The sequence below is a fragment of the Rhodamnia argentea genome, chromosome 4 (assembly GCF_020921035.1).
Source record: "Rhodamnia argentea isolate NSW1041297 chromosome 4, ASM2092103v1, whole genome shotgun sequence".
In the NCBI taxonomy this organism is placed as follows: Eukaryota; Viridiplantae; Streptophyta; class Magnoliopsida; order Myrtales; family Myrtaceae; genus Rhodamnia; species Rhodamnia argentea.
The window spans coordinates 9361821-9382553 of NC_063153.1; the positions used below are offsets into that span (position 1 = coordinate 9361821).

Here is a 20733-nt window from a genome sequence, read left to right on the forward strand (position 1 = left end):
GGTCGGGAATCATAAAATAGCGGAAGCAAACCTAGGGAACGCAATCGGCAACGGCGATGACCGAGCCGTCGGAAAGGGCCAGGCTAGACGACACCAATGGTCGTGTGACCTCGGCGACAATCGGCGAGCCTCGCATGACCCGTCGACGACTTTTGACCCATCCAAATCCTGCTTCGACCCTCAGATCTTGTCTAACAGGCCTGTGACCTTTGACCCTCGATCCTTGGCAACAGTCGATTACGCAATTCGTTCAGGGAGAGAGACGGTTTATAGCAGAGAGAGGGCAAAATAGAATACAGAAAATATTAATGAGGGCAAACTTGGAAAACAAAAGTATTCATCAACTCCGACCCAAAAAAAATTGAACTTTTGAAATAGGAGCCTTTGGAAGCCCAACATCTCTTGGAAAAATTAAGTCAAAGATTCAATCTAAATCCCCCAAAGTTATTAGTGGTCAATCACATGATGGAATTACGTATATGCCCTCACTTGCTCGACTTCAAATCTAAGTATTTACTATTTTATAAGAAGGGGAGTGGCCTTATTCGGAATTAATTAATAACTCTCGACGTAAGAGTTTTAAGCCATCAAAAGATGAGAATAAACGTACGTATTCAATCTCGAGCAATTTTTCGCAATCTTTTAAGAAACAAAGATCCTATAGTTATTAGTGGCGGGTCGAATTGGACCCTGACACCATGCTAAAAATTGCAACTCAAAAGCTTAACAAGTGGCGGACCCTGATTATTCTGAGGGGACCGGATCAAATCGTAGAGAACAGTACGACATATTAACAAACACGAGAGGGCGAGATATGCCGACTTCGCACGAAACATCTTAGATTACGAGACAAAAAAACTATACTAAAATTGCATCGACCGCCAAGCGTCACGAGGCGGCACCTACTGCTAGCCCTTTCGGAGTCGGTCATCGAGCTCGATAAAACTATTAGACAGCGTAAAAAAATTTATTTGAGCATGTGACGTCCATGGTGATCTCGTGCTCTACGAACTCAACGCTGAAGAGCCCGTCAAAGCTCGAGACATCTTTTCTCAGGATCTGACGTGATCAGCTTGTTGGGAGCCCAAGTTGGACCTTTGTTTTATAGCTGAAAATATCAAGCGATGTCTCCATTTTGAACAGGGAAAACCCATTGAATAATGAAGTTCTGCTGCTGACATTGGTGAGCAGGTAGCAAAAAGTCGTTTTTGCCGTCGAATATGGGACGAACGGATGGATGCTGGTGCCGTTTTTCGTTTGTTTATTCCGAGGAGGGGGGGTCAAAGGTTTCAGTCAAGGGAAAAGGAAGGCGTTTGTACTGCGTGAATGTTCTCTCTTTCATTACAATATTCAGAGAAAGAAGGAAGAAGAAGAGTTTCGAAAAATGCCATCTTGTTCTTGCTCTTTTCGCGGGAAGGAATCTGCATGACTCGCACAGTTGACCACCATCTCCAGCCGGCCTTGTCCTACTCTCTCTCTAAGTGTATGAGTGTGTTTGCTGCTGGTTCTGCTGGTGGTGGTGGTGGTGGTGGTGGTTGCTGCTTTCTGCTCAGTCATGGGAGTGTCGATTCTGTCTATGGTTGTCCTTTGTGTGATCCAGGTTGCTTCTGCACAAAAACTGACAGATGCTAATGAAGGTGTCTCTCTCTCTCCCTCTCTCCCTCCTCTTGTGCCTCCTGGGTCACATGCCAACTGTTCCAAAACTTGGAATGAAGCATGAGGACGGAGTCTTAGTCTTTACATACAATCACCCCTTTTTGGGTTTTTCGATTAATAGCGGCTGCACTGAAGAAGATCATAGAGTACTGGAAGCTGGGGAGTTCCTTGGATTTGACAGTCGATCCTTGCGCTCAAAATGCTTCGTGGGCATCGGATGCCTCTAATCCCCGAATAGCCTGCGATTGCTCCAGCAATGTTTGCCACATTGCCCACTTGTGAGTTCTCGCCGTTTCGGGCATTTCCCAGCTGGTTTAGTGCCTCTGAACTCTCATGGCAACTTGTGCTTGAATTAGGAAAATCTATGCTCTAGACATTTCGGGTCAGATACCAAACGAGTTGTTTGAGCTGAAGGAGCTTGTTGACTTGTGAGGAATCAAAATTTCTTGCATTGCTGTTGTTGTTGTTGTTGCTGTCGCCGCAATTTGATCATCTGGTCTCACAATCATGATTCAGAAACTTGGCCCAGAATGTTCTAACTGGACCCATACCAGCTCAATTTGAACAGCTATCAAAGATGCAGTACCTGTAACTTCTCTATAGTCATCACTGCTCATAAATCCATTTTCACTACCTTAGTCGTCATAATTCTTACACATTAACGAACTTTATTGATTCTTCTTGGTGTTCGAGGAACTCGACAGTAGCCTAGGCACAAACAATTTGACCGGTCAAGTGCCTCTGGAACTTGGTAACATGACCAAGTTGCTTTCCCTGTGAGCACATTTCTGCAACTGTTTACTATATCCTAGTGAGGTTCCTAGAAACTTGTTAGTCAATTTTTGAAGTTTGCCAATGTCACAGAAGCTTCAGCTCGAACAATCTTGATGGACCATTACCTGCGGAGCTTGGAAAACTGACCTCCTTAGAGCAGCTGTAAGCACCAATTCACTTCGATCTCACAGTGTCAATTATTGTGTTTTACCTTTGGTTTCCTTCTATGGCTCCCTATTCAAGCAACAGCTTCGAGAGCTGCAGCAATGATAAACCACTTCGACCCGTGTTGCTTAACTATGAGTAGTGACCAAGTCTTGATTGAGTCTTTTTCGACACTTCAATTGCGTTACGGAAGCAATCCTGGACATCTTGCTGTTCTATTAGTCAATCATCATCTCTTTAGCCGGCCATTTTGACTTTTTTCTTCTGTTATCAATCCAGGTACATTGATAGCAGCGGAGTGAGTGGACCGATTCCGCAAGATCTGGCAAATTTGAAGTCCCTTAAGAAACTGTATTTCTCTAATAATGGAAATTTTTATTTGTGTTTCTGAATCAGCTGGTGATGACGAATAGTGGTGATTATGTTCATTAAAATCAACTGCTGCTATGTTTCCTTTCACAGTTGGGCATCTGATAATCTCTTCACCGGAAAGTTTCCTGAATTTCTCGGGACATTGACGGAGCTTGTGGATCTGTACGCATCATTTTAGCTCTCGAACGCATCCCTTGTCGGAATGAGTTCTCTTTTTACAACTCTAGTACTTATCTTTCTCAGGCGATTTGAAGGCACGTCCCTAGAAGGTCCCATTCCGGACAGTTTTGGCGCTCTGACCAAATTGGACACTCTGTAATATCCTAATTCCTTAGTGCAAGTACATTGTAACTGTCACTTATTTATGATTCCATTACATCCATTTGACTATTTACCTTTGAGATTGATAGCACTCTCCCTCCAGGATTGGAATGTATCACGCACAGATATGCATAGATATATCCTTTTGATACACAACTAGTTCGAGTCGGCCGGATTCGAATCCTCTGTCTAAGATGATCAAAATTACCTCGTGCACCGAGTTTCTCACTCCTTATGCTAATACGAATAAAATTTGATCGTGCCAATCTTTCTGCAGCAGAATTGGCGATCTTGGCGGGGAGGACTCTTCTCTTGATTTCTTGAGAAATCAGACAAGCTTATCTGTGCTGTAAGATTGTCCATTCTTTTGTGTAAAAAGTGCCTGTTTTTCCTTCTGGGTGTTTATGCTGTGTTGTTATTCGTGGACTAACTTACTATTTAACAGATCTTTGAGAAGTTGCCAACTATCAGGACAAATTCCAGACATTATCGGCACATTTTCTAAGTTGATATACCTGTGAGTCGTCTAGACTCTGAAGTTCTTGTGTCTGAATCAGATAAAGTCCGGTACACATGTGCACCTGCTGTATCCTTGTACTCAAATTATGCATTTGAATCAGGGACTTGAGCTTCAACAAGTTGGAAGGCCCAATTCCAGATTCATTCCAGGGCTTCACTCAACTGCAATACTTGTATGTTATCTAGTTCCTCCACATGTCTACCGTGAAAGAAGATGGCCTTTGCCAATGGTATATTAACCGCTCATGAACATCAGATTCCTTGGAAGCAACAACTTGACTGGGGCGCCTCCTGCGAATATCGTCAGTCAAAGCCTTGCCGCCTTGTAAGCGCTTCTCCAGGATTTAAGATTGCTGATGGAAACAGTAAACTGAACACTGTTATCTCTGGTCGAATGTACTTATGCCAGTGTATGATTTCGCATTTGTGACTGCAGAGACGTGTCGTTCAATCCGCTTTCAGGAAATCTACCGGCAAATGTGGATAAGAGTGAATTTTCTATGTAGGGGAGCGCATTCTTGAATTGTGGCAAATTGCTGCAAATTCCCTGGTTTTCGAACATGAAGAATGAATGATCATCTCTCTCTTTTTTTTTTTCTTTTTCTCAGGAACTTTGTCGGAACGTCCATAAACGCAGATAATCTGGAGGACAGGTAGTATTGTCACCGCAACCTCAGATTCTTTTGTCGAAACTTTGTCCTAGAGACGTGCCCTCATCAGCACAAAAAGCGTATAAAAGCGGATTAGGTTGAGTCTTAGGCTAACTTAAATCCTAAGCTATATAGCACAGCGAACAAAAGATTCAATCCTCCTAAGAAATATTTACCTTCCGCTCGATAATTAGCCCGAATCGAACAGAGGCAGCAATATCTTCCTTCACTGCAAGATCAGTTGTACTCGATCTTCGATTTTCAGAATATTCTTGCTTAAGGATCTCTGACAAGTTTTCTTGCTTGTTAACGCAGGAAGGCACTGGAAATGCTTCGCTGCCTTGAAGCCGGTACCAAGTGCGTAAACAAAGTCAAATCCAGTAAGTCTAGATAAAATTTTCGCGGATGATCTTTGCTTTTACGCATGCATTGTATTTGCTCTAGTCATCGCATACTGATTTTTCAAATAAATTTTGCTTCGGCATGGGGTCGGAACACATAGTGTCTAATATGAATGTGAAGTTAGGATAGGGTTCAACTATAACAGAGAAATTTCTCTATGGACACAACGTCATGCATTGTTTCACAACAAAGCATTGATCTTTACCTAAATGTACGACAAACAACAGAGTTTGATGAAGCGAGAAAATGGCCAAAAAAAAAGGGATGTTGAGAAACGCAATGCCGGTTTTCGCAAATACAGATTGAATCAATCCTGAGTTCAGCAGAATGTGAAATACTTTTGCAGCTTCCTTTTCTATCAACTGCGGAGGCACGGAGCAAACATCAGCAACCGGCGTGAGATACAACGATGACTCCGAACCACTCGAAGCTGCTTCGGTTTACACAAACTCCAATCGTCAATGGGGCGTCAGCGATGGCGGGTACTTTATCTCCAATCCCAATGGACCTCAGTACATAGCGAAGACGGACTCTCAAATAACTGGGACTCTGGAATCAGAGCTGTACAAGACGGCCAGAGTTTCGCCGAGTTCGCTGCGGTACTTTGGCCTCGGCCTGAAGAACGGAAAGTACAGCGTTGAGCTTCACTTTGCGGAAATTAAGATGGAGGATGACTTGCAGTCCTGGAAAGGCCTCAGTAGGCGCATATTCGACGTCTACATTCAGGTACGGCGTGCTTACGAACAAACTTTTGTATCTCCTCGTGCTTTCTCCGACCGCTCAATCTTACTTGTGCACGACTGTTGCGATTCGATTGATCAAAGGGTGAGCGTGTCCTCCAAGACCTCAACATCCGAAACGAAGCAGGCGGATCCAACAGGGCCCTGGTCAAGACGTTTGATGCAAATGTCACGAACACCGTCCTGGACATTCACTTCCGATGGGCAGGGAAGGGCACTTGCTGCATACCGTCTCAGAGCACGTACGGACCGCTCGTCTCCGCAATCCACGCCTCTCAAGGTTCGTCCGGAACACTCTCTCTTCGCGCATTTTCGTTGCTCAATTCCATGTCCTATCACCCTGAGCAATCCATAAACCGGCGACAAATGCTGATGCAGTCGCGGGTGCTGCCGTTACGTCCTCCCATCAAGACAAGAAGCGGGTCGGGAGGATTGTGGGGATAGCTTTCGGATGCACGGCCACTCTGGTCATAGTCTCGTCCGTGTTCTACCTATGGTGGATGAAGGATGCGTCGACCGGGCACATGCGAGTCCACACGGGATCGCGGAAGAGGAGCAAATGATCTCGGCGACTTGGTTTTAGGTTCATTTGCCATAGAGAACGAAGCCTTCCCAAGTGTAAAAATCCATGGTTGAACAAATAACTAGTGAACTCTCAAAGCAAAAGTTCCTGGAGGCCTCAAGAGTTAATGCTCTATCTGCAATGCAATGTACTAGTCAGTTTGATTATCACTTTGCTTTTTACAGGGACCCTCAAGACAATTTACATGTGTAGAATCCATGGTTGCAATCTCTCGAGCGGATGGTTCGTATTGGGATTGATAGTTGCTGGATTTTCTTTCGGTTAGCTAAAATTAAGCTTTTCTAGCTTTGAGCACGTTAAAAAACCTCGATTAACTTGAAATACGATTGCATGGAAGTCGAAGATGATGAATCTTCGTCCGGGAATTTCATGGGGTTCTCTGCCTTTCAATGATGGGTAATTTTTTGTGGGTAGCAAATTAGTAAACCGAGCATAAAGTGGTCAGTGTTGAGGACATTCCAAAATTGAATCTGTTTGGTGGCTCAAAGTTTCTGTATAGTTACAATTTTGTTGGCCTCATTTTATAAGAGAAATTTGTTTCTCGTCTTATATAATTGACTAACGGTTGCATTCCGGCCACCGTGGCCGGCCGACGCTGGAAAAGCGAACGAATTTTCGGGAGCGAGGGCATTGCTAGTCACTTGAGCAAGACCCAACATCCTCAGCCTCACCACCAACTTCATGCCCCCATCCAAAACTCGATCCGCGACGCGCCTCGCTGACTCGATTAGTTGATGCATGGAGCCGCCCATTCTTCAAAAGCGATAATTTGAAAGAGAAAATTTGCTGAAAATGAATCCAAGGTCTGGTCGAGTCGGAATACGGGGGTACATATTAGGTATAGGTCACTAACTTCGCATTTCTAAAAAATGGGTCAGAACATATTAAACGAGTCAAAATGGATCGACCCATTTTCGATCTAAACCACCCATTTGTCCGATTGAGCTCTCTAACCTTACAAGTTCCACTCGATTGGGACAAATGCTATTGAAATAGATAAATTCTAGAATAAAACTAGAAGGAAATACTAGGAAAAACATTACGCGACTCGAAATATTGGAGCTCAATGGTTTAATGTGGAGTTTCTCTGCATCACCAATAGTTGGGAATGATACCAAATCACCAGAAAGAATCACTGCCTACCTAAATTGCATTGGATTCCTAGCAAATTAGGGTTTCATAGATGCCATTTTCTTCTTTATTGGAGACATCAAATTCCCAAATACTCGATCGATGGCATGCTAGATGCCTCTTTTGAGCATAACAATGTTCCAAGATTGGACAGCCAAAAGGGGGGGACTTTCACTTAATTATGGCTTTGGCTTTGGCCCTTCCACTGACATAAATTATAAGGTTAGCCCTTCCACTATTTATGAAAAAAATCAGCGTTTCATTGGACTTTAGGGCAACGTGATTACTCATTTGGTGGTTGAGAGTACAACTTGAAGAATCAGGACTAAAGTCGGCCCCATTAATATATAATATACATGGGATCAGGAGAATCGCCAAAAAAAAGTTCTAAACCAATCGCAACTGTGCCAATTCAATATTAACTTTTTTTTTCGATTCAGTCCTAATTCTTTTGCAATTGTGCAAATTCAGTTCATCCGACTAATTTTGGCCGACCGGCACTAACGTCGGCGCCGGCCATCCTACTATATAATAATTTTTTTATTTTCTTTTACCTTTTTTATTTTTTTTATTCCATCTTCTTCTTTTAGTTGGTAGCCGAAAACAACCGGCCAGACGAGACGACCCATTGGCAAGGTCCCGCCTCGCCAAATCTAGGGTGGGGAGGCTCGGCCTCGCGTAGCTCTTGCCGATCGTCATCCGTGGCGGGCTAGACGAAGAAGAGGGAAGAAGAAAAAAAGAAGAAAGAAAAAGAAAAGAAAAAAAAAAAAAAACCTATACATTATTAAAATATTATGTCGCCGGACGGCATCTATGTGAGCGCCGACTAGAAAAAATTAGCTTGAGGGAACGAATTAGCACAATTATAAAAATTTTAGAGCTGAATCGACAAAAAAAAAAAGATATTTAAATCTGAATTGTCACAATTACAATATGTTTATGATTTTTTTTTATGATTTTCCCATCAAAGATTGGACACCCAAAAAGCATTTGGGGGGAATTTTCACTTTATTATGTCTTTGGCTTTGGTCCCTCCACTAACATAAATTATAACTTTAACCCCTCCACTATCTATAAAAAAATCAGGCTTTCATTGGACTTTAGGGCAACATGATTACCGATTTCGGGTCAAGAATAAAACTTAAAGTATCGAGACTAAATTGGCCCCATTAATATATAATATACGTGGACCCTGATATAATATATATATATATATATATATATAAAGAGATATATCATAACTATACTTTATGTTAACTCTTTTAAATGGCTACGATATCGGAGTCTCGTACGATAAAGGATCTGAGTGCAAAAATTCAGCAAAAAAGTCCCGATTGGACAGTGAAAAAAAAGTTAGGTGACCAAAAGACATAAGCAACGAAAGGTTAGAAGACCCGAATTATGTTTGATCCGTCGCATGACGGTGACATCGTGACGAAGAGAGCTTATCATATTCGTGTATCTTCTTGTAATTAATTGAAAAAATTAAAAGGTTGAATGCGATAACGTAAGAACCGCCAGCTCACAACATTTACAAAAAAAATAACTAAAGCCGACAAAAGTGAAGTCAAGTTCTAGTAACGTCATAATGAAAAAAGGGGTTCGATTAACAAACAAGCGACTTAGGTCCAACTAAGCAGTTGAAGTTCGTCCACGAAGATAACTCCAATCACCCCAATTAGATGTCACCTAATACCTAATTAATATATATATGTGCGTGTGTCTCAAAATGTGATAAAGAATGACGGTCATCTCTTGAGACTTGATTTAATATCGCTATCAATTATAAATTGTAAACTGCATGTATTTAAAGAGTATGTAAATCTATCGGATTAAGCTTTTAATTTTTTAGGTGAAGGGAGATCACCAATATATAAAGAGCACGTCAATCTCGTGATCAAGTGACATAGGATGTTTTAACATACTTGCATTTTTTCTTGTTCCAAGTCCAGTCCGTGCAACCACAGGAGAAAAATCGCAGTGTTTATGACACTTTGTTTCTCGTGAAAATGCGCATTACCATCAGTTAGAGGTGAGTATGAGTCTAGAGTACAATCAAGAACCGGATCGAATCAACCCTAGGAATCGGTCCGATTCTAGGTTCCTAGTTTCAAAAAAGCGAAATTGTATTATGGGGTTCGGTTATCAATTCTTGGGTAAAAATCAATAACAAGAATCGGGAACCGATGCACCGGAGATTATATATTGTAAGTGATGCATATATTTTTTTTATATTGTAATTCCTTTGTATATCTATTGAGTGATTATTTTATTCAATCTATTCTGTTCATCTTACATATGGATTTTTTTAACAAGGAGATTATCATCGGTAAATAGAGTTTGCGAGTTGAACCATGTGGTGAGGTTTCTCTAATAATTGTTTTAGTTTAAGTAATAGCAATTTTAATCTAAAACTATTCTTAAGTGATTGACTGTTTTGTTATTTCTTTTAATTTCAGGTGGGTAGAATTTGAAGCAATTTTCTAATGGATGATTGAGGGCTGAAGTACTGTAATTTAGGTTTTATGTTAAGTGTTTTGAACTTTTTATTGTTTATTTTATTATACGTATTTCTGGATTGTTACCATTGACAAATGTGGATTTTTGTTGTTGCGTCCATTTTCATGTATTGCTTAACTAAAAATGAAAAAAATTAAAATAGAGAAATTGGTCGGTTTCCCCGTAGATCATAAAACCTACTATAGAATTAATTGATAAGGTATGTTTCGGGTTTCAAGATATACATGATATGTTTTAGGTTTAAAAAAAATGATGAACATGTTTCGACAGGATATGTTCTAAGTGGAATGTGGATCGACTTTGGAACCGCTTACGCCTACCGGCCCTTGCCGCGATTCTTGAAGGGCTTGAACTCGTACAAGGGTCGGTCAGGGGTTTTTGAAGTTTGAAGATGTCTTTGAGAAGTACAGAGGAAAGACTCCCTTGATTTCAACAGAAAAATCGTACAATCTTGTGCACGCAGAAGCATTACGGCCAAGAACGTTGACCATTCTGAACCACAAAAAAAGAAGAAAAAAAAAACAATAGCAACGTTTTTTTAGTTTCGAGCAAAAGTAAACGGACGGTTGACAACACCGTCCCAACTTAGAACTTCGGTTTACAATCCAGACTCGAGTTTGAAGTGAACTCAAAGTTTTGCTCAGAAACAAGAACCGAGTTGGAATTCGGCGACGGGGCGGGACGGGCCGGCCGCGTCGAACTAGCCGTCCGAGATTACGTTACCTTGAGCTAGTTATTCTACCAAACAACACCTACACGGCATAAGAAAATCCTTGGAAGTACACATGCTAGGAAGTTAGGAACCACCAATTTTAGGGCGCGCATGATAACACTTCAGAAGCAGAATTTTTGTTTCAGAAGTGCTTCTGAAGTTGAAATTCGTTTGGTAAAGACACTTCAAAAGTGCTTCTGAAACCGAAATCCGTTTGGTAAAAATATTGACTTCCGGTATGAATTTCTATTTCTGAAAGAGATTTTTACTTCTGGTTGGATTTTTGTCCAACTTTGAGTAGTAAAAAATTATTACTTCTCAACTTCGGAAATCACTTCTTCGACTCACGTGACCAACACCCGCCCACCGGCCGCCGCCGGTCGCCCGCCGCCGTCGGCCGCCGCCCGCCGCTAGTATTTGATTAAAAGTAGAAATTTCTGAAGTAGAAATTTTATCAAACGTCCTTTTTTATCAGAAATCAACTTTTGATAGAGAAGTTGAAATATCAACTCTCGCTTCTGATGGTGTTTCGTAAGCAGAAGTGTTGCCATGAGCGCCCTTAATTTCCCAAAATATCAGTTCTTTCTTCATTTGGAAAGTCGAATCTTTTTCATTCTGATAGGCTCGAAAATCATTATAAAAAAAAAACTAATTAATTAATAAAATAAGAACCTTCTACTTCCACTTCCACTTCCGGCTAATAACTCTGTACAATGTGTACATTTACGGACACCGACATCTGAGCCCCCCGAAGGGAGCAGAGAGACCCTGGGCGCGCGCCCACCAGAACCCCAAGCATGACCGCCTTCAGAATCCCAGATCGCCGTCCATTTCCGATGCCGCCCCTCAAATCCAACGAACGGAAGCCGCCGGTCACCATCAAGCTGCGCTTTCACGGTGAAACGCACTCCGTCGCACGCTCAAATATTATAAACCCGGACACACCAAACCCCAACTCCCACCCCCCACCCCGACCCTCTTCGCCCACAAAAAAGAACGCGTTTTGCTTCGGAAGGAGGCAATAGAATCACCGCTCCGTCTAGAACTCCGGCCAGATCAACGGTGGCCAGTCGCCGCCGGCCCGACCGCCTTTTCCGACCTCGTTTCTCTCTCGCGCTCTCCCCTCTCTCGGGCTCGAGAAGACGAAGGGAAGCGGAAGCTGGCGGACTTTTGACCGCGTACCGACTCCGTTCCCTCCCCCCGCGACCTTGCGCCAGCTCACTTCCAGCTCTCGGCGGCTTCCGTTTGAGAGGTGTTGCCTTCTTCAACGAAGTCAACGGGTCGCCAGAGCTTCGACTGTGCCGGAGCTCGTTTTCGGCGGATCTGACTACGCTTCTGGAGAATCCACCTCACTGCTTTCCGTTCTCAGACGGAGAGGACGAAGAGCAGTGATCGGCGCTTCTAATCTTAAGAGATCCGTTTTCTGTTGAAAATCCGCCTCGCTCTTGCTCGGTGACCTACATTTTGTTGGCTAGAGTCTGTGGATCGCCGCCGCTTCAAGTTCGCCGGAGCTTTTTTTCTTCAGATCTGATACGCTTACTCTGAAGGTAATTTCTCGGAGGTCAGCACCTCATATATCATGTAATTAATTGTATTAAAGCATGGTGATCTCTCGCTGGCAAACGATTCGATCTTATTTATGCGGTTTAGCTTACTGAAGCCAACGGTCGAGCTGAATACGTCGTTTATCGCGTGATTAATCACGTAAAACTATAGTGATTGAAGTTTACTAGTGTGATTGGTTTAGTGAGATTAACCGTGGAGGTTGTTTCGTCATTCATTGCTTGACTAAACACTGGAAAGCGTTGTTCTTGAGTGATGCTTTTTGCCAAGCGATAAAATTAGTCTCTTTTTGCGGTCTTGGTAGGGTGAAGATGTCTCAAAGCACGATCCGCAAAGCCCTTGGGGCGGTCAAGGACCAGACAAGCATTGGCCTTGCGAAGGTTGGGAGCAACATGGCACCGGAGCTCGAAGTAGCGATTGTGAAAGCCACGAGCCATGATGATGATCCTGCTGATGAGAAATATGTTCGCCGGATTTTGAATTTGACTTCGTACTCGCGTGGATATGTGCATGCGTGTGTTTCTGCACTTTCTAAGCGACTTAGCAAGACCCGTGATTATATTGTGGCTCTCAAATCCCTGACGCTCATTCATCGTTTGTTGAATGATGGAGACCCGATTTTCCATGAGGAGATAATGTATGCGACTAGGCGTGGCGCTAGGTTGTTGAATCTGTCTGACTTTAGAGATGAGGCTCACTCTAGTTCATGGGACCACTCTGCTTTTGTGAGGACTTATGGTATGTATCTGGATCAGAGGCTTGAGCTGATTCTGTTTGATAGAAAGAGTGGTGGCGGCAGCGGTCCTAGTGGAAGTGCTAATGGTGGTGGTAGTGTTCGCAGTGAGGATAGGTATGGAGGCAGAGATGATTTCAGGTCACCACCGCCCCGTGGATCTGATTATGACTACGGTGATTATAGAGGAGAGAATGGAAATCATGGGGGAGTGATGAGAAGGTCAAGGTCATACGGGGATATGAGTGATGCTGTGGTGGTGAGAGACGGGAAAGAAGAGAGAAGGGTAGTGACGCCACTGAGGGAAATGAAGCCAGAACGAATTTTCGGCAAAATGGGTCACTTGCAGAGGCTATTGGATAGATTCTTGGCATGTAGGCCAACTGGTCTGGCGAAGAATAGTAGGTTGATCTTGGTTGCTTTGTACCCTGTTGTGAAGGAGAGTTCTCAGATATATGCCGATATCTGTGAGGTTTTGGCTGTTTTGCTTGATAAGTTTTTCGATATGGAGTACCAAGATTGCATCAAGGCTTTTGATGCTTATGCTAGTGCAGCTAAGCAAATTGATGAGTTGATTGCGTTCTACAACTGGTGTAAGGATACAGGGGTGGCAAGATCGTCCGAGTATCCTGAAGTGCAAAGGATTACCAGTAAGTTGTTGGAGACATTGGAGGAGTTTGTGAGGGATAGAGCAAAGAGACCCAAGAGCCCCGAGAGGAGAGAGGAATTGCCTCCTGTGGCTCAGGAGGAGGAGCCTGTGCCTGACATGAACGAGATAAAGGCATTGCCTCCACCAGAGAATTATACTCCGGCACCACCTCCAGAGCCAAAACCGGAGCCACCGAAGCCGCAAGTGACAGCGGATTTGGTGGATCTGAGGGATGATGGAGTCACTGCTGATGATCAAGGTAATAAACTTGCATTGGCTCTGTTTGCGGGGCCAGCAGCTAATTCTGGCAATGGTTCATGGGAAGCATTCCGATCTAATGGTGAGTCAGAGGTCACTTCTGCTTGGCAAAACCCAGCTGCTGAGACGGGCAAGGAAGATTGGGAATTGGCATTGGTGGAGACTGCCAGTAACTTATCAAAACAGAAGGCGGCTTTAGGTGGTGGACTTGATCCGTTGCTACTGAATGGCATGTATGACCAGGGAATGGTGAGGCAACATGTGAGCACTGCTCAACTGGGTGGAGGTTGTGCGAGCAGTGTTGCTTTACCTGGTCCTGGCAAGAACACAACCCCAGTACTGGCTCTCCCTGCACCCGATGGAACTGTCCAAACAGTTAACCAGGACCCTTTTGCTGCATCATTAAGCATCCCTCCTCCTTCGTATGTACAGATGGCAGATATGGAGCAGAAACAGCATTTACTTGTGCAAGAGCAACAACTATGGCAGCAATATGCAATGCATGGAATGCGAGGCCAAGCCACCTTGGCCAAGATCAGTGGGGCGGGTTACTATGCACAAGGTCCTCTTCCTACAATGCCTTATGGCATGCCGCCGGTCAATGGAATGGGGCCGCCGACCGGGTACTATCCTTCTCATTATTGATGTGACTTGCTTTTACCTATACAACTCTGTTTTTGCTTTGTTATCGAGTTATGTATTTAGTTGTATTTTATGTTATGATCCTTTTTACAACTCTGGTGCACGGGTTTGGGAAGAGGGAAGAGTGAACCAAGAAAGTACTCATTTTGAGGAAGATTTTGGATGCTGACGTCCAGGGGGATCCTGCACCTGTTCGTGCTTCTTGTAATATTAGAATTCCTATGAACTCGACCCTTTGTGCAGTCATCGCTAGTATAACCAGAACTAATTTGTCATCGTGTTGTAATGTCATGCTTTGTTGTTTCACGTGTAAAAGTAGACTGACTTTCGCAACCAGTTAAACGTTCCCTGTCACAAGTATGCATGGAATTGTTTCCAGAGTATTCAGTTCTTTAATTTAGATTTTTGTTTTCGCTCCTTTCGTTTCTGTTTCTCGTGTCACTTGGAAGAGTCCGGAGCTTATTTGCTTTGTTGATTATTTTCTTGCTGATTTAATATCTTAGATCTGTGTGCTCATGCGGCTAGGTCTTGATTTTAGTCTTGGATAGAACTCCCTCTGCTAGAGATGATCTTGGCTTAAAAGGCGTTGGTGATGAGTGTCTAATGGTCATGAAAAGGCTGATAGTATAACCTTGTGACAGATGTACAACTCATCTCCCTAAATATTAAACCTTGGATCTAATTTTCACTGTTTTGGCTGGGACAACTCCAGCACCGAGCCCACAAATTGACTTGATGAGGATAGAATGATTAAACAACTGAAGTGGGTAAGATTGATAGAGATTGGATTAGAAGTTTATGGGGACGACGACAACAGATAGTCCATAGCCTACTACAAAATGCAAAGAAAGGAGAAAATCACTCAGACAACTGAAAAGGACTTCATATGATTGATTTGAATCGACTTTTGGACTTTAGCCCTTTGTCTCCTGACTTTGAACGATGTTTCGTGTTTTGGCTATTCAAGAACCTACTTACTGCGATATCCTTTTGGACTGACCCCCTTGTCTGATGCTTCAAGAGTCTTTTGTTTTTTGCCTACCGAGGTCAGGCAATGTCTCCCGATTGTGCAGTCGGTGCATATTGTCCCCCACTCGTGTGACCTCCGCTCCTTGACGCGTGGTTTTCAGATCATCCTGACTAAGTCTAGCTAGGCGGGGGTCGACCCGGATTGTCTTTGTGAACCGATAGGGGATCCTCTAGAGCTTCGAATTTAGGTCACTGAAATCGCGACACGTTTTCTAAACGACGGCTGATGGGTCTCCATTTATGCAGTGCTTGTTGGACAAATCTACGCAATTTGCCCTCTTAGGCTGATAGGTTCCCATGTTCATTTGTTCTACTTCAGTAGGCAAGTTCATATGGATCCTCTCACATCATCGGTGAGTGAATGACATTTGAACTCATGTGGAAGAAGTTTCATTGATCCGCACCGGATTTCAACCCAAAAGATCTTTTTGTAGATGCTAGATTAGATTATTTACGGGGTATGTGTTGTTCCCTTGGCAACTTTAAGGGTTGCTTTCTGCTGTGTTTAGGAGCCCTAAGAAAAGGTCCTCAAAGCATTTTGGAAGATAGGGGGTAGGGATGGTGACGAGTAAGTGAAGTAGAGCCACCCAGTCCAGTGACTCTTTGATGTTTAGGCATCCAATCGTTGTGTCAATACCCCATGCTGCACAATCGATTTATGTTGCATTGACATAAGACGCGACACGCGACACGACACAGCACGACATGATAAAGTCATGCGGACACGTGATTTCTAAAAAATCAAGAACGTATATTAAAAGTATATTTTTATATATACATGATAATATATAAAATCTTTTTCTACTAGAGATGCACGATTAGGTTTTTTTTTTTTTTTTGGCTGGGTATATTAATTTTGAGATGGCTAGGTATATGACTTAAGTATAAATATTTTTTATAAATCTTTATTGATCCCTAATTTATTGAAAATGCTCAAAATTGATCTCGTGCGTATCGAAATAGTATGTCGGGATGCTGGACTCGCGTATCACCGACATGTTTGAAGTGTTGATCACATGTCGATTACATGCCGGAGAGTGTTGTAGTATCGGGGAGTGTCGGACATGATACAAAGGCCACTTGGAAAGTGTCGGTTCGCATAGCTGTCGACCACTTTTAAGGTTAACATGGAGTGATTTTAGCCTAAAACAAGCATAAGTTGTATAAAAGTAAGTGTTGAACCATGATGGATCCTCGTTAGACTGTTGTAGGGTGGAATAGATGTTCACAATTTAAAAATCAAGTCGGATTGGATTAACTAAGCTGCGCATATCTGAGGCCGTAGGATTAAGAATATGCGGCACGTGATGAACCTCATCCTCTCAGAACGGGACTTGGGCCGATGTGAAGATGGGCCACCGGTGGCCCAAATTTAAAAAGAAAAACAAAATAGGTTGTCAAGTCATTATGGGACTTGAATGTCGACAACGGTGGTTGACCCAACAAGTTCTTTGACCTTAATGGCATCGACGTCGATGTTGTACGAGAGACGGAGAACACTGATTTCATGGTTAAGGACAGTTTTTTTTTTTTCCCCTCTCGTAGAATTGTTTTTTTTTTTTTGGGGTCGAATATTTAGAAGCTTTCTCAAGTATAAACGGAAGTTCACTCACCCACGCTCTCTCTCAATTCAATCCGAAAACGACAGAAACTGAAGGCTTCATCAATGGGTGCTCTCAAAAGTCAACGAAGGTGGAATGGACCAGAATGGTTGCGTGGACTTTTGGAGAGCGCTCCAGTCATTTTCAACCACGTACCTACTGACCTCACAGGAACCCGCCATCACTTGGCCACGTGCGGCGGATAACACAGTCAAACCCCCAGAGCACAACACGACACAAAAGTCAACGACACTCTTTCTCGAGCGGCAGAGACCCATGACATGACACTGACAGCAATAAAAAACGTTCCACCAAATCTTAGATTAAGCAGAAACAGATGTACAGTTCAATGACTCATCATCATCACAAACGAAACGACGCGATATAAAGCTTTGCCCGATCTCTATACAGTTAAATCGCCCCTTAAGGAACGAGAGATTTACCAAAATGCCACCCTAGTCTTTGAACAGGACGTCGCCCGCGATGGCCATCAGCGCTCCCGACGCCCCTGGGGCGAACTTCCTCGCGAAGAGGAACGGGTCGCGCCTCCGGCTCGCCAGCAGATCGGTGCCGTTGGCCCCGTCGTCGCCGTACCTGGGCCGCTCGCTCCTGAGCCGCCGGACCAGCTCGGGGCCCACCTCGTCCGCCCGGTAAGTCCGGGGGTGCCCGTCGGTCCGCCCCTTCCAGTCCACGTGGGTCAGTGTGCACGGCACGCACCCCCGCGGGTCCCGCATGCTGAGGAGGGTGGGGAAGTAGTGCTCCTCCGGGTAGCACGTGCCGCGGTGCACGCACGGGAGCTTGAACTTGGACCAGAGCCGCGTGTCCCCCACCGCCACGCGGGCGTGCCGCCGCGTCAGCACCCAGAACTGGGACCCGATCCGGAAGTCCTCCAGGCCCACCTCAGGGATCATCGCGTCGGGCCCGCGCGCCGCCCACCGGTCGTACGTCCCCACCTCGTTCTTGAGTATCTCGATGAAGCTCCTCCGCGACTTGGCCAGGGTCCGGTAGGTGAAGTTGAAGGAGCGGAGCGGCACGCACGACGGGGACAGGAGGGCGAACATGGAGTTGCCCGGGTCGTGGAGGAGCGCGTGGGAGAGCAGCCTCCGCGCCGCCGAGATGAGCGTCGGGGTGTGCCGGCGGGAAGGCTTGGACGGGATGACGCGGCCGGAGAACACGCCGGTGAAGTGCGGGCCGGGTCGTCGGGTCGGGTCGGCGTGTACGTAGATGTTGTAGAGGCCCTTTGGGGTCCTGCTGAAGTAGGCCTCCCATAGTGGGGCGAATGGGAGGCCCGTTGTGGTCAAGAACATGAAGGCCAGCTTTTTGGGCCGATTCGGCTTCGGGCTGACCAGGGCCGCCACCCGGAAGAGCGCCTCGTCCTCCGGATCGTCGTAACTGACCGGCGGCGGAGGCGGAGGCGGCGGGGGCGGTGGAGGGGGCGGGTGAGAGGCGGCGTTGTTGGCGTCAGCGACCATGGGCGGTGGCGGGGCTTCATCAATCGGGAGTCTTGATTCTAAGATCCTGCCTTCAAGGTTGGCTTTGATGTCGAATCGGGCATTCGGCGATGGGGTCGACGACACGGGCACAGGGTCGCCGTCTTCGTCCGCGGCGGCGGAGGAGGAGGAGGAGGTGGTGGTGGCGGGGGCGGTGTTGATGGTGAAGACAATGGCCAAGGGCAAGCAGAGAAGCAGAGCACAGAAGAGAGAGAGCGGGTTCGGCGACAACATACCTGTCGCTCAACTCAGCTCTCCAGTGGGGAAGGAAGGAAGAAGAAGAAGAAGAAGAAGAAGGCCCGAAAAAGAAAAAGGGCAAAAGGGAAAGCGAGTGACCGCGATCGAAAGGGAGAAAATCTAGAGAGAGAGAGAGAGAGGAGTGGGATTTTGGAGCGAGAAGACGGTGGTCGGATCGGGGTTAAGGCTGTTCTTATGCTAAATTGACGGCTGAGATTGCGTTAAGCACAGTCCTTAATGGATTCCTTCCCCCACCCCCGCCCCCCTCCAAAAAACGAAAAAAAGAGCAGAGACAGACATGAAAAACCACTCCTCTGTTTTTTTTTTTTTTGTGGCAATGGTGCCCTGTTTTCCAATTCCATGTCGGGAAGGTCTTTTGCTGATTCCAGTTAGAGATTGCAATTTTGCAACTCTAATTGTCATTGATTCTTGATGACCACCACACAAATGGTATCCGAACTTGCTGTGAGGTCTCTAAAATTTATTTGAACCTGCAACGTTGTCTTCCGAACTTTGCATTTATTTATCAATATGGTTCATAAACTTTTGATCCATGTTTAATTTAATCGCTGAATTGCAAGAAAATATTCAATACGTTTTTTAAATTTGAATTAATAAGAGGACAACGTTAAACATGTTCATATAATTTAAAGACTACATTTTGAACATATAAAAAAAAATCAAGGATTTTGTTGAATAAATTTAAAATTCGAAAAGGATATTCATTATTGAATAAAGGGTTGATTTCGAAAAAAAGACTTCAAGTACTCTCGTTTTCTAAAAAAAAAAGTCCGAAGTGGACGTCGTTTCAAATAAGGACTTAAAGTCTTCTCTTTATTTCAATAAAGGATTGTAGCAGGGATATTTTCGTCTTTTTACATTTTTTTTAAATTTTTTCTCATTTTCCTTTTCTTTTTCTCCTTTTCTATTTTTTCTTTTCTTTTCTATTTTCCTTTTCTCTTTTTCCCCCTTCCTCCATTGCAGGTCGTCCTCGGCTTCTTCTTCTTCATCTTCCTCCTCCAGCAACTCCAATTCTTACTTTGAGCAACAGAGGGATTCATGGGGTCCGCCATCTCTCTCTAAACTCTCTCCTCCTCCTCTCTCAGCAAGTCTACATCAACAAGTAGCTGCCTGCGACAACACCACCAACGACAACTTCACCAAGGGCTTCGCCTACAATGGCCTCTGCAACTCTTGCCGCTCTTACGTCACCTTCCTCGATCCAAGGTGACCACAACCTCCACGACAAGAATAAGAAGGCCCTCCAGTTCATCGAAGACGTCACCGCCGCCAATGAGGTCTAGAGGCTGGTCCTCAACGAGATCCTCTGCCGCAATGCTCGCATCGAGTACGTGAGTCGCTACGACCTCGACGGCCGGATCGATCGCGAGCCCTTCAAAAAAACCATGCCCGTGATCACCTACGAGGACCTCCAACCGCACGTCGCTCGTGTCACCCGGCAAGCTGATGCCCACCATTGAAGAGAAACTAAGACCGGCGATGGGCGGGAGAGTGGAGAGGGGAAAAAAAAAAAGGAAAAGGAAAATAGAAAAATAAAAAAGAATGAATAAGTTTTAAAAAGTAAAAAACGAAAATATTATTCTTCAGGTCATTTTTTGAAATAAAAGAATATTTTAGATCTTTATTTGAAATAAAATTCATTTCGAGAATTTTTTAAAAAATTGAAAGTATTTTGAGTTTTTTTTTTTTGAAATTTTTTCTTGAACAAATCAAAATTGAGGAATTACATTTGGAAAAAAAAAAATTGAAGCTGTTGCCTTAATCGATGACGTGACTAGTTTCTTCCTCGTGATGATACGTGGCGGGGGTTTCAGACACTGCACGTTTCCACAAGTACACTGGCGAGGGAGCAGCTGCTCTGTTCTTGCCCCTCTTACGTGTCGGCCATGCAGGGCCCCACCCTGGGCCCCACTCCTTTTTGCCTGAGTTCGTGCGATGCTGGTGCCTATAATGCGTGGGGGCCCG

The 20733-nt window shown here is 44.5% G+C and overlaps 3 protein-coding genes across 4 annotated transcripts; 2 read left to right on the plus strand and 1 right to left on the minus strand.

The window, feature by feature from the left end:
- Nucleotides 1-1051: 1051 nt before the first annotated feature.
- On the plus strand, nucleotides 1052-6513 carry LOC115753711 (probable LRR receptor-like serine/threonine-protein kinase At1g56130). The gene is made up of 19 exons (XM_030692451.2): nucleotides 1052-1637; nucleotides 1778-1934; nucleotides 2013-2084; nucleotides 2173-2244; nucleotides 2361-2432; nucleotides 2521-2592; nucleotides 2875-2946; nucleotides 3058-3129; nucleotides 3211-3282; nucleotides 3566-3637; nucleotides 3734-3805; nucleotides 3909-3980; nucleotides 4064-4132; nucleotides 4244-4309; nucleotides 4416-4460; nucleotides 4773-4837; nucleotides 5206-5585; nucleotides 5684-5879; nucleotides 5978-6513. The coding sequence occupies exons 1-19, from the start codon at nucleotides 1556-1558 to the stop codon at nucleotides 6160-6162; spliced, it is 1965 nt and encodes a 654-aa protein (XP_030548311.1). The 5' UTR covers nucleotides 1052-1555; the 3' UTR covers nucleotides 6163-6513.
- Nucleotides 6514-11339: 4826 nt separating this feature from the next.
- On the plus strand, nucleotides 11340-14811 carry LOC115753710 (putative clathrin assembly protein At2g25430). Of its 2 annotated transcripts, none has more exons than XM_030692448.2 (2): nucleotides 11340-12106; nucleotides 12413-14811. In XM_030692448.2, the coding sequence occupies exon 2, from the start codon at nucleotides 12420-12422 to the stop codon at nucleotides 14391-14393; it is 1974 nt and encodes a 657-aa protein (XP_030548308.1). In that variant the 5' UTR covers nucleotides 11340-12106; nucleotides 12413-12419; the 3' UTR covers nucleotides 14394-14811. The 2 variants fall into 2 exon arrangements, with proteins under 2 accessions (XP_030548308.1, XP_030548309.1); XM_030692449.2 differs by having other exon boundaries at nucleotides 11340-12092.
- Nucleotides 14812-17319: 2508 nt separating this feature from the next.
- Nucleotides 17320-18786, minus strand: LOC115753714 (glycosyltransferase BC10). Its single transcript, XM_030692460.2, has one exon. It carries the CDS (start codon nucleotides 18742-18744, stop codon nucleotides 17476-17478), a length of 1269 nt encoding a protein of 422 aa, XP_030548320.1. The 5' UTR covers nucleotides 18745-18786; the 3' UTR covers nucleotides 17320-17475.
- Between the last annotated feature and the right edge of the window lie 1947 nt (nucleotides 18787-20733).

Excerpts from the sequence above, each read along its gene's own strand:
- LOC115753710 (XM_030692448.2), top strand. The coding sequence starts at position 12,420 with ATGTCTCAAAGCACGATCCGCAAAGCCCTTGGGGCGGTCAAGGACCAG.
- LOC115753714 (XM_030692460.2), bottom strand. The coding sequence starts at position 18,744 with ATGTTGTCGCCGAACCCGCTCTCTCTCTTCTGTGCTCTGCTTCTCTGC.
- LOC115753711 (XM_030692451.2), top strand. The coding sequence starts at position 1,556 with ATGGGAGTGTCGATTCTGTCTATGGTTGTCCTTTGTGTGATCCAGGTT. Across the intron at positions 2,085-2,172 it reads CTGAAGGAGCTTGTTGACTT|AAACTTGGCCCAGAATGTTC; the intron begins GTGAGGAATCAA and ends ATCATGATTCAG. Across the intron at positions 2,245-2,360 it reads CTATCAAAGATGCAGTACCT|TAGCCTAGGCACAAACAATT; the intron begins GTAACTTCTCTA and ends GGAACTCGACAG.